We start from the raw sequence: 15513 nt of genomic DNA, 5'->3' as shown, positions 1-15513 counted from the left end.
TAAAAATATACCCAGCTCTGAGTCCTGGGAAATCTGTGCTTGCGGGGGATGGATACGGGGGGGAGGGGGAGGGAGGGATGTGCATATTTCAGAAAAGCAAGCAAAACTTTGGCATAGCCTGCAACATCCCGGGTCAGTGATATGCTGGGTGTTTCAGAGGTATCTGTTAGACATGTTTTATCAGTCAATGAATGAACCAGACCACCCTGCTTTGGCTGTCCTTCCTGTCCTGAATCTTAATATCAACTGTTCTTTCTTCATCTTCTCTCTCCCCCTCCCTTGCTCTCCTCCCTCACCTGCAATTGTCATTTATCCTCAGCAGCTAAAGATGAAACGGTATGGCTTCTTATTCTCCATATTTAACCATCATACCTCCACCTGCTAATCCAAACCTCATTAAATCTAGCAAATTCAAAATTCCTACCTGCCTTCTGTTGCTCAGCGTAAATCCTTATATATTTGTTCAGTCTTATACTGTGGATATGGTTAGGAAGCTCCACTTATGATGGAGAATAACCAGTAACTAGATTTCTGTGTGCTCTGTAAGTGGTCAGTGTTTTATTTCTTCCATTACTATAGAAAGTGACAGGTTACAACTAGGATGAGGTCTGCGAAGCATCAGCCTGTGGTATAGGAAGGCATTTTTCTCTGTACGACATTAAGGATCCCAAAGAGAGCATCTGCTTCACCTTATTTATTGTGTCCGACAGTAGTATTTAGATACTAATTTTTTGTCATACAGCACATTCACGTGTGAAAAGACTTACTGAAGATAACTTACTGTATATATTGGCCACACTAACAGTCTATTTGGGTTTCATCTCTTACTCTTTTAAAAAAAATCTATTAAAATTATTTGGCCAGGAAGAAACAGAATAGAAGGATTAGCATAGTTCCTTGCTATATTTTTCAAATTGCATTTCTTATAGTAATTGGAACTTTTTTTTTTTTTTTTTTTTTTTGCGGTACATGGGCCTCTCACTGCTGTGGCCTCTCCCGTTGTGGAGCACAGGCTCCGGACATGCAGGCTCAGCGGCCATGGCTCACGGGCCCAGCCGCTCCGCGGCATGTGGCATCTTCCCGGAACGGGGCACGAACCCGTGTCCCCTGCATCGGCAGGTGGACTCCCAATCACTGAGCCACCAGGGAAGCCCTGTACCTGTAGTTTTTAACAGCACACACCCACAGGCAGACCCGGAGTGAGGGACGGGGGGCTACCGCCCCAGCAGGTGCACGTGGGCCCTTCCAGCCCGTGTTTTCTGCCCTGGTTGTGGTTTCTTCCCCTGGTGAAGGGGAAGCACTTTGTGGGGCGAGGTGAGAAGCCTGGACAGAGGGAGGAACGTTTGCATTCGGCTCTGGTCGGTGCTTGCTGAACATTTCCTTCTTGGAGGCAGGCGGGCCCACCTCTTCTCTCCCCGCTGCCAGGGGTCTTCACCGCGTGTCCTTTGGAAACAGTTCCTTGGCGACTTGCAGAAGAAATTCTACAAGAAGCATTTACGTTTTGGTCTGGAGATGCGGGCAGGGAACGTACTTGCCCAGCAGAGATGGTGTCCGAGGCAGCTAACAGTCCCGATATTCAGATACTCAGGAGGCCCGGTGCGTGTACCAGCCAGAGCCGGGCAGAGTCCCTGTTGCATTTCAAGGAAGTTGAGATAGAAAAACGTCAGGTTCGGGGACGATTGTTGCCTGACCCCAGGCCAGAGGGGGGCAACCCTTTTTGGTTCAGGAGCCGGGTCTGAGCCGTGTGGAGGGTGATCTGAACGAAATGATGGGTTCCTTTGTACCCCCGCCGAGGCCCCTCCTCTCAGCATCCCTTCTGCCAGGGGCCCCCTGCCGATTCCTGCGGTAACTTCCAAGGCAGGAGAGCACGTGTCCTCACCCATCCTGCTACCTCGGTTTCCTCTGTCCAGATTATAAGGTTTCCACCGGAATTACACCAGTTTTTAGCACATAAACTTTTTTTAAAAATGTTTTTTATTGTGGTGGCAAAATATATATAACATAAAAGTTGAACATTTTAATCATTGTCAAGTGCAAGTTCAGCGACGTTAAGCGTATTCACATTGTTGTGCAAGCGTTACCACCATCCTTGCCCAAAGCTCTTCCGTTTCCCTCACTGGAGCTCTGTCCCTGTTGAATGATAGCTCCCCATGCCCTCCCCCAGCCGCAGGCTGTTTTCTACTCTCTGTCTCTAGGAATTTGACTAAGTACCTCCTCGTATAAGTGCAATCACGCAGTGTCTGTGCTTTTCTGTCTAGCTTACTTCACTCAGCATAATGTCCTCAAGGTTCATCCGTGCTGTAGCCTGGGTCAGAATGTCCTTCCTTTTTTAAAGCTGAATGATACTCCATTGTATGGACGGACCACACTTTGTTTATCCGTCATCTGTCAAAGGACAGGTGGGTTGCTTCCACCTTTTGGCTACCGTGAATAATGCCACTGTGAACGTGGGTGTGTAAGGGTCTGTGCAAGTCCCTCTTTAAGTTCTTGAAGGTCTATACCCAGCAGAGTTTTTGGAGCAAACGGTGATTCGTTGGTGAATTTTTTGAGGAACCGCAGTCTGTTTTCCACTGCGCCTGCACCACTCTACCTTTCACCAGCTGTGCATAGGGGTTCCGGTTTTTACATATCCTTGCCAACAGTTGTTGTTTTGGTGTTTTTGTTTTTTCATAATAACCAGCCTCATAGGTGCAAAGTGGTGTCTCACTGTGGTTCCGATTTGCATCAGCCCAGAGCCTTTCAGTCTCAGCTGCACTCTTGGCCTATTTGTGGGTGCTTCTCATGGTGCTGTTACCAAGCAGTTCCTAAACGTGGCCTCAGTAGCACTGCAAGAGCAGCACAGAGAAATGAAAGAGTCGCCCCACGGAGCTCATAACACAGAAAGCTGTTTTATCATTCTGTTAGATCACCCTCCCTAGTCGTCCAATAGAGCCTTCTTTTATTTTTATTTTATTTTCTTATTTTTTGGCCATGCCACGCAGCACGTGGGATCTTAGTTCCCTGATCAGGGATCGAACTTGCGCCTCCTGCAGTGGAAGCGTGGAGTCTTAACCACTGGACCACCAGGGAAGTCCCAATATAGCCTTCTTTTAATCAAAATTGATTCCCTGTCTGTACTTACACCACAGGCTGTAAATTGATATGTATATATATATAATATCATTTATTATTGATAAGTCACTCCAGGCATGGCATGGCCAAAAGACAGAGAATGACAAGGGCAGTATTCTAAAAGTCTGTCCTCCGAGGTGTTCCCATTAACTTTAGGACATGCATCTGGGGACGCAGGGAGGGATAATCACACACGCACATACTAACTTACAAATGGACCGTAAACACTTCCCTTGAAAGATTAGGTAGATGGACTTTGAGGGCCGTACTGTGTTTGCTGGTCGATTTCTCTTCACTTGCGTAAACAAGTTTATTTCAGAAGCTAATGAGAGCCATCATATTTGATCATGTCACCTGTGGGATTGGCTTTAGGCCTATAGAGTAAATATTTCAGAGACACGTTTATAGGAGAATAGAAAATGCCAGTCAGAAGGTAAACTGATGTAAACACAAAGAAGAGAGCTCCTGTATAGAGGGGGAGTCAATTTTGATGAAAAAAGCCTCTGCCGGACGGCTGGGGGTGGCGGTGATCTAATGGGTGATGGACCTGGAAGGCTGGGGGTGGCGGTGATCTAATGGGTGATGGACCTGGAAGGCTGGGGGTGGCGGTGATCTAATGGGTGATGGACCTGGAAGGCCACTTTTCTGAGATGAGAACCGGGAGAGTATCGATCAGCGGAGAACAATCTGCCTTCAGCCCACTGGCTCTCAGGTTTCTTTGGCAAAGGAGCTACTTCTCTGGACAAAAGAGTACCTTCCTTAAAGAAGCAAACAAGAGAGAAAAATTTCCATGTACCAGACAAGGGGGAAAGAATGATACAGCTTTTGATAAGAAATCAACAAGGTGACCCCTCTTTGGGGACAGAGAGAGCCTTAAATATTTGTATCAGTTGTTGGTGCTTGAAGACCAGCATGACCAGAAATCCACCCAGCACCCACCTGGGAGGCTCAGTAGGCCACACAAGGGGCACTTCTATTCTCATCTTGCCCTAAAATCTGAAGTGAAAGATACGTGGACATGTTAAGGTTATTAAAGACTCAGGAGGGCCTGGGAGCAAAGTCCCTGCTTCCTCTATTATTTCTTCACAGCCACGTGCTTAGAAAAAAATCGTATGAATACCTAGGCTATTGGGGATGGAGGATGAATCAAAGGATATTGTGGACTCTTCTCAGTGCTCCTTTTTTTTTTTTTTTAATACTGGTGATGAGAAAATCGTGATTAAATCTTGAGTAAAGGAGAGAAATATTTGACCAGGGAGTCTACTTTATAAAAATATAAAGGTGCTTTTCAGCAAGTGTTTGAAACAATGGATCAAGTTGGTGAAGCTGTAGAAATAGTATCAAAGATGGTATAATTTGGTTTTCCTTCCTAAAAGTTGTTGTGAGCAGAAATTGCAAAGAGGTAAGATGGAAGAATTACCTGAAGGAACGAATAGTGGAAGAGATGCTCAAAATTGGAGATTCACCTGTCAGTGCACTTATTGAGCACCTACTGTGATCCCGGTGTGGAGCTGTGGAGTTCAGTCAGGGTCTAGTACTCAGAGGGATTCATATTCAAATAGGGACCTAAAATCTTTTAAAAAAATAGTGATAATAAAAGCCCTGAGAGAGGGTGGTTTTTTGTCAGTCTATCAGCTGTCCTCACACTCCCCTTGGAAAATGACTTCCTAAAATGTCAGGTGAGTGAATGACTTAAACTAACAGATAATTCTTCAGAACCCCAGGTTCAAAACCTGTGAGAATAGAAAAGTCAATTCTTCGAAGAATAGTCCGAGGGAAGGAGAGAACAAGAAGTGATGTGATGTTTGAATTCAATTTGAAAAGTTAGCACAGTATTCTGCAAAGAGAAATTATACCAACTAAGGAGAAAGGGAACCATGGGAACGTTTGGACAGTGGGAAGAAGCAGGAAGATAGGATTGAAGGGAGGACGGAAGCTAGGTGTTCCAAAATTGGAAACAGGTACAGGACCCAGTCTAGGTTTTAGTCCAGCCCAAGACAACTTTAACAACTTGTGGTCCCGTGGTGGCTTAAAAAGATGTCCACAAATCATCTGATACCCGTCCTTTCAAAGGGTGGAGGCGACGGCGTCCCCGTCAGCAGGGTGTCACTTGGTAGCTCACATCTGATGAATAGAATGTGGTAGGAGAGGTGGTGGGCAACTCCCGGGACTGGGTCGTACGTGCATGTGGCTCTGCTGCATCTGGGACCGCTTGATTTGTGGGGGGCCGGCCGCCACGTTGTGGAGGTGCTGAGGCAGGACTACGGGGAGGCTGCAAGACCAGGGACGGAGGCCTCCGAGCGGCTCATGTGGGCGGACCACCTTGTATGTGGACCTGCTTCCCCAGCTGGGCCTTCGGATGACCGCGGCCTCAGCCCATGTCTTCCCTACAGCCTGATGGAGCTTGGTGGCCCCAGGTCAGTCAAGGTTTAAGGCACTCCCAGATTCCCAATTGTAAATTGTTATTTAAGCCACTGGGTTTGGGAGAGATTTGTTACACAGCGGTAGACACATAGTACGAGTAGCCCAGGTAGAAAACAGGACCATAATAAGATAGGAGACAACAGGCACTGGACATTAAAGTTCAGGAGGTTGTGCTTTGCCCTTTGTGTTTAAAGAGAGAACAGACAGGTGGCTTTCATGTCAGTGATGTTCCTTTCCTTCTGCTGAAACCCAGGAGGGGACTCCAGAGGTACCAGGTGGCAGACGTAGGGGTCTGTACAGCCTCGGTCACTCCCGGGCCAGTTCGCTCAGCGACCATCTGTTGAGTGCTTATTATGTATCAGGCCCAGTTTCTTCTCCCAAATATATAAAAATAAGAAAGAAGGAGCCTCTCCCTCAGAACGCTTAGAGCCTCGTAGGAGAGCCATGTAGACAAGCACTGATGACAGTGGTCAAGGTGCAGTGCGGTGTAGTGCTTCTGTGAAAGGACGTAGGCCTCTTGTAGGTGATGTGGAAAGTATGTTCTCTGGAGACTTTAACTGAAAGCCGTTTAAAAAAATCGACGAGATGCTGATGGCTGTCTTTATAAAGCTTCATGGAAGGAGCTTAAAGAAGGGCCACTAGGTGACAGTTTTGCTTAATACCTCCCCAAAGATGCTGTGCTTCTGGCATTACTGTAGTTTATTCAACTGCCCCAGTCTCTTCCCAGTTTCAGGAGGTATCTCTGTTCCATAGTTGCAAAAACTGAAGGAACTGTTGGGAAACTTGCCCAAGGTCTCAAAGCCAGTAAGTAAAGGAGCCAAAATAGGAGAGCAGGCAGCCTGGTAACGGAGCCAGTGACTCAGCTCTCCCGCTTCTCAGCAGCATGACTGTGGTGGAGAACGGGGGCCTGGATGGGTCACCGCCTGCCCGTGTCACGTGACCATCTGCTCATGGTGGACTGGTTCCTTACAGACTGGTGCTTCTTCTGAAAACAGCTAGAATAGCTGGACAAAACACTGAGACAAACACAGAGCAGCAGAGAAGTAGACCTTCAGTAGTCTATGGTTCTGGGGGGCAGAAATGGGAGGTCAGGCCCCCTGAGGGGGCAGGGCCCCCAAAAATCTATACACTGGGATCAAAGGCAAACTAGGAATAACACCAGACTGTAATCAGTTACATCCCTCATTGAACTAAGGTGCCCTGCCCACCCTGGGTGCAGAAGCAAAGCAAACCCTCTTGGAGGACAGTAATACCATTGAGAACCTCAAAGTGTCTCTTTGATTTTTTTTTTATACATAATATGCAGCATTCAAAGAAAAATTACCAGGAGACAAAACTAGATGACCAAAATCAAAGGCGGGGCGAAGACATTAGAACAGACCCACAGATTTCGAGTTTTTATTTTATTTATTTATAAATTATTTATTTATTTCTATTTTTGGCTGCATTGGGTCTTCGTTGCTACGCACAGGCTTTCTCTAGTTGTGTTGAGCGGGGACTACTCTTCGTTGCAGTGTGCGGGCTTCTCATTGCAGCGGCTTCTCTTGTTGCAGAGCACAGGCTCTAGATGCACAGGCTTCAGTAGTTGCAGCATGGGGGCTCAGTAGTTGAGGCACGTGGGCTTAGTTGCTCTGTGGCATGTGGGATCTTCCCAGACTAGGGTTCGAACCTGTGTCCCCTGCATTGGCAGGCAGATTCTTAACCACTGCGCCACCAGGGAAGTCCAGATTTTGAGTTTTGAAATGCAGTCTTTAAGGTATATGGATAAATAGGTTCAAGAAACTCAGCAAGATGAATGTGAGCAGAGAATTAGAAGTAATAAGGGAGAATCAAGTGAGAATCCTAGGACTAAAAAATACAGTAACTGAAATTAAGGACTTGGTGGGTTTACAGCAGATTAAATGCAGCTGAAGAAAGGATTGGTAAATAGGAAGATAGCTCAGAGGAAGAGAGATTTTAGGATACACATGCAAAAAAATAAAAGGACAGAAAATACAGAAAAGAGCGTAGAGATTTTGCTACAGACCGAATGTTTGTGTGTTGTCCTTCCCCCCACAACTTCCCGCCTTGTTAAATTCATAGGCTGAAACCTGATCCCCAATATGATGGGATTGGGAGGGAGCCCTCTTGAATGGGATTAGTGCCCTTATAAAAGAGACCCCAGAGAGCTCCCCGGCCCCTCTGCCACATGAGGACACAGTGAGAGGGTGGCTGGCTGTGAACCAGGAAGCAGGTCTTCACCAGACACTGAATCTCCCGGCTACTTCACCTTGGACTTCCAGCTTCCCGAACTGTGAGGAATACACTTCTGTCATTTTTAAACCACCCAGTTTACGGTATTCTGTTGTCGTAAACAGAACTAAGATTTACAGGACCAAGTGAGAGGTTTAACATACATGTAATTGGTGTCCCCAAAGAGGGGACGTCGGGGTGGGGGTGGACAGGAGGGTGGAGCCATGTTTGAAGAGGGATGTGCCCCTGCCCCGTGACTCGCTAGTGGCCGAGCCCAGTCTTCCAGTTTCAAGTTCAGCACCTTTAGAACATCTTTCATTGTGACACGTAATACACAAAAAAATTTCGTTTAAAAAGTACATGTTGAACCCAGGTCAGGAAGGTCAAAAAATAGGACCCAGGTCAAGGTCAAGAGATAGGACGTTGCCGGCCCTCTGGAAGCTACTCACATACCTGTATGTGCTTCCTGATTGCACGGCACCTCCTGCTAGAGATCACTGCTCCCTTTCACTGTGAGCTGGTCGTTTTCTTTACCGTTTTAGACGTATGTTTGTGTGTTTGGGTTCTGCCTGCTTCTGGTTTGTACAGTTGATATCGCACTGTGGCCGTTCTTACTTTCTTCTTTTGTCCACACTTTGTGAGATCGTTCAGTCCGTGTGGACGCATTCATTTTGTTGTGTGATGAAGCGTCCCCTCCTGTGTTTATTGACTCCTGCGGTGGACGTGAGGCATGTCGGCACCTGGGGCCAGCATGAGTAGTCCTGCTGCACCTGTACACGCTCCTCTGAACCCGAGCACGCCCTGGGGTGAGACAGCCGGGTCCTGGAGAAAGCGCGTCTTCAGCTTCTCGATGGTGCAGAGACCCTGTGTCCAGGCCCGCAGCAGTTCTGGCTCGTGCTCCCACCACCGGGAGGGGCTCCCGGTACAGCTCTCTCCCTGCCTCGGAAATGACCGTGGCTTGCTGGCTCTGGATGAGGGACTCACCCTGTACCCAGCATGGGAGGCGCACAGCACTCCCTCGTGTGGGCCTGTGTCTCCAGGTCATTCGCGCCCCAGCTGCTGGGCTGGTGGGTTTCGGTCCTCTTTCTCAATGCAGACAGGCCAGCAGACACCTGTCACAGTTCTGTGACAAGCTTAGGGTTAGAGCATCGCTGAGTCCTCCCGCCAGCACCCCCGGCCCGTGCAGGCGAGTGTGGCTCCGGCCTTCCTCACTCGACTCCCCGGAGGCTGGGAGCTGAGCCTGGAAGGATCGCAGCCCTCGTGTACCAGGCCGATGGGGCCGACTTCTCGGGGATCGTGCGGGGCAAGTTCGTTCCGGGCCTGGAGCAGCCGCGTCTCCGTCAGATCCAGGGGACCGGCTCAGTGTGAAGGGAAGAGAGTCCCTGCTGTCCCTTCTGGGGGCTTCCCCACAGGGACTGTCTAGAGCAGGGCCTGACTTCCCAGGACAGAGTCAGAAGGGCATCCGCCGCCTGGGGGTGAGCTTGGCCCGGCGGGGCCGCCTCCTTCGAGAGGCTCCTTAGCCCGCAAAGCTCATTCCTGTCTTGTCCTCGTGGCTCTGAGCATTTGAAAACCCTGCTGGTGGTTGGCTCAGAGCCCATTTCTCAAACTGCATCGGCGTCCCCGGGAGGGCTCCTGAAACACAGATGTCTGGGCCCCGCCCCAGAGCTGCTGGTTCAAGGGTTCCGTGCTGGGGCCTGAGAGCTCGACTTTTCACCTGACAGATTCCAGGAGACGCTTATGCTGCGGTCTTGGGAGCTCAGTTTGAGAACCACTGATCCATTTCATCTTCAGGCTTCGTTTAGAATTTAGTGGTAACACGTAACAGTGCATTTTAGTACGTAGATTGGAACATGTACTCCTGCTGAATCGCAATTGCCCGAAAGGTTCAGCAGCCCTGCTTGACATAAATTTAGTCCATTCTATGTCCTTAACGTCAAGGTTTCTACTCAGGAGCCCACGAAATTAAAAATTACTTTCTCTGCTGCATTGGTTTTACTGCTGTAATGCACATACACACATGACACACCATGATGTTAAATGAAGGAGCTTAAACTAAAAACAAATTCAGAGTCGTCTGTGGATCATGGGGCTTAATTAAAATTGAGCCTATCACACGCCGACTCTGACTGACTCCCTACTCCCTCCGTACGACGCCCCTTTGTCTGTGAATTGATTAAAACACCTCTAAAAGGAGCTCAGTGCCTGGCTTGTGCTAAACTATGAAACTGAAGTCGCCTTCTGTCCTTATCTGAAGGCACAGACTCATGGCACAGAATGTATGTGCTTATAAAAATTGACAGATGCTCGAAACTAAACGTCCCTTCACAAAAACCTGAAGCCCCGGGAGAGAGCTGAGCGGTCCCTAGTGTGTATGTGCTGCTGGACCCAGGGGCGTGGTGACTGCCCACGGAGCTTCTCCTTCACCCACCAGGACTGATCACCGTGTGACAGTGGCCCCAGGGCCGGTGCTCCGGGCCATCCTGTGCAGAGCACCTGTCAGGCGGTTCCTTGGGCGGGAATACGGAAAACACTGAGGCCAGCTCGCATCCACCGTGTTCAGTTTCCGGAAGATAGTAGTGATTTGAGAATTGTGCGGGGTGATTACTTAGAATGTCCTGTGCTGTTTAGCGGGTTGACAGGGTCATCGTGACATCAGCGTTCGTGATGATTCCTTTTTTTTGAGGGGCCGTCCAAGGCCCCTGCGCCCCATCCGCACTCGCCCTCCTGGGCTGGCTCAGAAGATCTTCACCCCATGGTGATTCATTTCTAAGAGATCAAGTTGGGGGAATAATTTTCAAGTTCTGTGTCTCCTTCCCCACCTGCTCTGAGCCCCTAATACTCTAATGGCCATGATTCTGAAACTAATACACAGCCCAAGGCCTAATCAGAGATAAAACTTCCTGTCTCTTCCTGGGTTTCCTCCAAGTCGTCAAGCCCTGGGTTTAGTATGGAGATAAGGTGAGGTTCTTCCCTTAAAGATTTGTTTTTATTTGTTCGGTGTGGGGCAAAGGGACACACAAATACAAACTATAAATCCATGTGTCTCTGAGATGCGTTTCTGCCTACAGCTGTGACAGGTGGCAGCCCGCCCCAGAGTTGGATTTTCTCAGACCCCCATTTCCCTGAGTTGTCATTCATTCATATGGAGTGATCTCTTGTTTTGCAAGATTTGTACACCTTAAATCGAATGTTTGCAGAGTCGGCATAAAAGCCAGTGGATGGGGGCGGGGTGCTTGCTGGTGTTGTCCTGATGGGAGGGATGCGAAGCAGGGGCCGGGCTGGTGGGCGCTCACCAGCAGTAAGTTCCTGGCTTTGGAGAAAGGAGGCAGCCTGGTCTAGCAATTCAGTTTAGACCTGGATTATCCGGCTCCCACCATCCGTAGGGCTCCCTGCGGAACACAGCCGTGGATTGGACGCGGCCCTACCCGGCCTGATGCGTCAGGACGCCTTCTGCTGGACAGTGGCCAAGGGGGGCCGAGCTTATCGGCTTCTCCAGGGTGGTCAGCTTGTGAGCTGAGACCTACGGGAATGGTCGACCAAGGAGGGGGACAAAGGCTGGCTCAAACCACATGAACAGGAGTGAAAGTGGGACTGGGGTTGGGAGGGGCATCCTTCTGTCTCATCGGTCGGATCTGGGGAAGCGGGGACAGGTGACACAGCCCTGGTGGGCCGCGGTGGGCGGCTGAGGCCACTGAGGGAAGCCAGTGTCCGTCCTCCTCTCCCTCAGCCGCGCCGGCCACTTAGTGCCTCCGGAGAGGCAGGACCCTCTCCCTTTCTTCACCGACGTCCCCCCTCCCCGCTTCAGCGCTCACCCACCAGCACGCGTCTCGGGCCCAGGTCCGGTTTCTGTGGAGGCCTTTCCTGACCTCCCGCCCCGAGTTTAAATGCCCTGTGCCACCTCAGTACTCCCTCCTTTCTCTCTGCAGAACTCAGCACAATTTGCGCCTATGTACCAGCTCCTTCTTTATCCGTTTCCCCCACTGGATGGTCACTTCCAAGAGAGCAGAAACCCATGCAGAGCATACATGCTGTGCTCTCATGCACACGCAGCCAGGGCATGGCCTGTTTGGTGTGAGTCCGTGTTCAGTAAATAATTGTTTATCGAATTCAGCAATACTTTTTTCCCAAAGAATATTCCTCATTCAGTGTCTTACCCTACATATTTTTCAATAAATGAGATGAAAGACTAATTTTAATAAAAGTAATAATATCTTTCTAAGATATAATATATTCACATATACCTAGGGCACTGACATAATCACAAATTTAAACATTTCTCAATAAAATCTGTACATGAACCATAGTATAGCCGCCTCTGGGATACTACGAACCATGTTAAAATGCAACCAGAATTTTCCACTGCTCTTAAAATATTTATTTTTAAATAGCTGAGAATTAGAAAAATTTTAAATTTTTAAATTGACATATAGTTGATGTACGATATTCTGTAAGTTACAGGTGTACAGTGTAGTCGTTCACCATTTTTAAAGGTTATACTCCATTTACAGTTATTATAAAATACTGGCTATATTCCCCGTGTTGTACAGTATATCCTTGTAGCTTATTTTATACCTAAAGTTTATACCTCTTAATCCCCTACTGCTGTATTGCCCCTCCCCGCTTCCCTCTCCCCACTGGTAACCACTAGTTTGTTCCCTATATCTGTGAGTCAGCTTCTTTTTTATGTTCGCTAGTTTGTTGTATTTCTTAGATTCCACATGTAAGTGAGATCATACAGTGTTTGTCTTTCTCTGCCTGACTTCTTCACTTAGCATAATGCCCTCCGAGTCCATCCATGTTGCTGCAAATGACAAAATTTCATTCTTTTTTATGAATGAGTAGTATTCCATTGTATATACGTACCACATCTTTTTTATACGTTCGTGTGTTGAGGGACACTTGGGTTGCTTCTGCACCTTGGCAGTTGTAAATAATGCTGCTAAGAAACGTTGGGCTGCATGTATCTTTTTGAATTAGCATTTTGGGTTTTTTTTTTTTTTTTTTTTTTGGATATATACCCAGCAGTGGAATTGCTGGGTCATATGGCGGTTCTATTTTTAGTGTTTTGAGAAACCTCCCTACTGTTCTTCACAATGGCTGCACCAATTTACATTCCCACCAACAGTGCAAGAGGGTTTCCTTTTCTCCACGCTCTCTCCCAACATTTGTTATTTGTGTTCTTTTTGATGACTGTCATTCTGACAGGTGTGAGGTCGTATCTCCTTGTGGTTCTGATTTGCATTTCCCTGATGATTAAACGATGTTGAGCATCTTCTCATGTGCCTGTTGGCCACCTTCATTTCCTCTCTGGAAAATGTCTATGCCGTTCGTCTGCCCATTTTTTTAATTGGGTCGTTTGTTTTTTGATATTGAGTTGTACGAGCTGTTTATATATGTTGGATATATATAAATAACCCCTTATTGGTCACATCATTTGCAAATATTTTCTCACATTCAGTAGGTTGTCTTTTCATTTTGTCGATGGTTTCTTTTCCTTTGCTGTGCAAAAGCTTTTAAGTTTAATTAGGTCCCATTTGTTTATTTTTGCTTTTATTTCCTTTGCTTTAGGAGACAGATCCAAAAGAATATTGCTACGATTTAGTCAGAGTGTCTGCCTATGTTTTCCTCTAGGAGTTTTATGGATTCCAATCTTACATTTAGGTCTTTAATCCATTTCGAGTTTATTTTTGTATATGATGTTAGAGAATGTTCTAATTTCATTCTTTACAAGTAGCTGTCCAACTTTCCCAGCACCGCTTACTGAAGAGACTGTCTTTTCTCTATTGTATATTCTTGCTTCCTTTGTCGTAGATTGATTGACCATAGGTGTGTGGGTTTATTTGGGGGCTCTCTTTTCTGTTCCATAGACCCATGTGTCTGTTTTTGTGCCAGCACCACGCTGTTGGGTGAACTTCTAATAGTGGTAGGAGTTAGAGAAAGTGAAACTTCTAGCTGCTGCCTATATAGAAATGACTTTTTACAAATTCGAGAAATAGCTTGGGGAAATGAAGATTTAACACCGGTTAACAATGGTGCTGTCCATTCCATAATGAGTCTCCAGTTTTCAAATAATGAAATACATTTAGCACCGAAACCCTACTAAGCAAAGTGTCAGTTTTCTTCACTGCAGAACACGAGCATCTCAGCCGACCTCTGGGTCGTTGTAAAGACCAGGAGCCGCCCCGGGCATGGACGCAGAGCCCAGTGCCCCGCCCCCGGCCCTGCTCGTGGCTCGTGGCTCGTGGCTCGTGGCTCGTGGCCCAGGGCCGGGTGGTAACTGGTGTCCTCTTTCCTCTGCAGCCCAGTGACTTCTCCGTGTCTCTCAAAGCATCAGGGAAGAACAAGCATTTCAAGGTGCAGCTGGTGGACAACGTCTACTGCATCGGGCAGCGGCGCTTCCACACCATGGATGAGCTGGTGGATCACTACAAGAAGGCCCCCATCTTCACCAGCGAGCACGGGGAGAAGCTCTACCTCGTCCGGGCGCTGCAGTGAGCCCAGTGGACGCGCCCCGGAAAGGCGCCCCGGCTCGGGCCCTCCCGCAGGCCCGCTCCCGGTGGCCGCCCCGTCCTTGCTCTCTCCAGCTGGTTTCCCTTTCTGTCCGGGTCGGTTCGTTTGCCATCCGCCCTCCTTTGCCGTCCCAGGCCCTCCTGGACGGTTTTGGTGACGGGGAGGTGAAAGGGGACGAGTCAGATCACTTTATTCCTTCTCCGTGGGAGCCAGCCTTAGTCTGTTCAAATCGCTCGTGCCAGCCAACCCCCCCTTTAAAGACATCGGGCGCGGTTTGGGTGCACCGGAGCCGCCCTTACTTCCGTGAGCCACAGCGCACGTGACAACGGGGCCGGGCCCTGGGTGGCATCTGCCCAGGGACCACCTGTCCTGGTCCCGACATCCCTGGATCTGTGTCATTTGCGTTCACACAGCTCCCAGACTCTCCGGGGGTGACCCCGGGCACTCGTAGCAATACTGGAACCACCGGGTGAGACGGGAGGGAAGAAGCTGTCCAGTGCCTTTGGGGCTGCACCTGCAATAAAGAAAAGAGGTCCTGGAAAGTCGGTCCGGAGAATCGGAAAGACAGAGGTTTCGGAAATGTTCCCCTAAGAGATGCCATCTGCATATAGTGCTTTTTCCTCTTGCCCTGCGGCTCGTTTCAATCTCACAATGATGTATTTAATTCTCAAAGTAATATGTATGTATAGCCATTTGTTGACACTAATACAGATGATTAAGGAAAACAGCTGATCTTTGGGAAAGGGGAGCGACCAACACTTCACACACACATACACTATATATATATATAAAATTTGCTTTACAGGGAAATTCTTCAGGGTTTACAAAAGGATATGTGATTGGTAGTAGGAGACACAGAATGTTTATGAAGAAATTGCATTTTCTTTTTTCTTTACATTTGAACTCCTTTATAGTTTAAATATACACTCTTGAGATGGGCACATTCCTACAGCTGAGGAAGGGGTCTTGAGACCTCCTAAACTTGCATACTCAGTTTTTTGGATATTGTAATAAAAAAGTATTATGACACGACTCTGTGTGTGTTCATCTGTGGCAAAGCTCGGACTCAGCGGTGGGACAGGAGCCCCTGTAGCCTTTCCTGAAATTCTCAGTGACCGAAGCGGGGAGCATTTCTAGAGAGGTGCTCTAACAAATTTATTACTCGTGTGTTTTCTTTTTCTACCGCCGCATTTTTTAATCTTGAAATAATTTTAATTAGAGCGACTCCAAGAGAAA

The 15513-nt window shown here is 48.0% G+C and overlaps 1 protein-coding gene across 8 annotated transcripts in view; it reads left to right on the top strand.

Moving 5' to 3' along the window:
* The window catches only part of NCK2 (NCK adaptor protein 2), a 133172-nt gene extending 117863 nt beyond the window's left edge, over nucleotides 1–15309 (top strand). For all 8 annotated transcript variants that reach the window (XM_049696182.1, XM_049696180.1, XM_049696176.1 and 5 more), the window contains one exon: nucleotides 14068–15309. In XM_049696182.1, coding sequence (XP_049552139.1) covers nucleotides 14068–14262 — 195 coding nt within the window. In that variant the 3' untranslated portion in view covers nucleotides 14263–15309. The remainder of the gene's footprint in view (nucleotides 1–14067) is intronic.
* The last annotated feature ends 204 nt before the right edge of the window (nucleotides 15310–15513 follow it).

The sequence above is a fragment of the Orcinus orca genome, chromosome 13 (assembly GCF_937001465.1).
Source record: "Orcinus orca chromosome 13, mOrcOrc1.1, whole genome shotgun sequence".
Lineage (NCBI taxonomy): Eukaryota > Metazoa > Chordata > Mammalia > Artiodactyla > Delphinidae > Orcinus > Orcinus orca.
The sequence above is the reverse complement of the archived record's forward strand: the minus strand, read 5'-3'. Positions and strand labels throughout refer to the sequence as shown.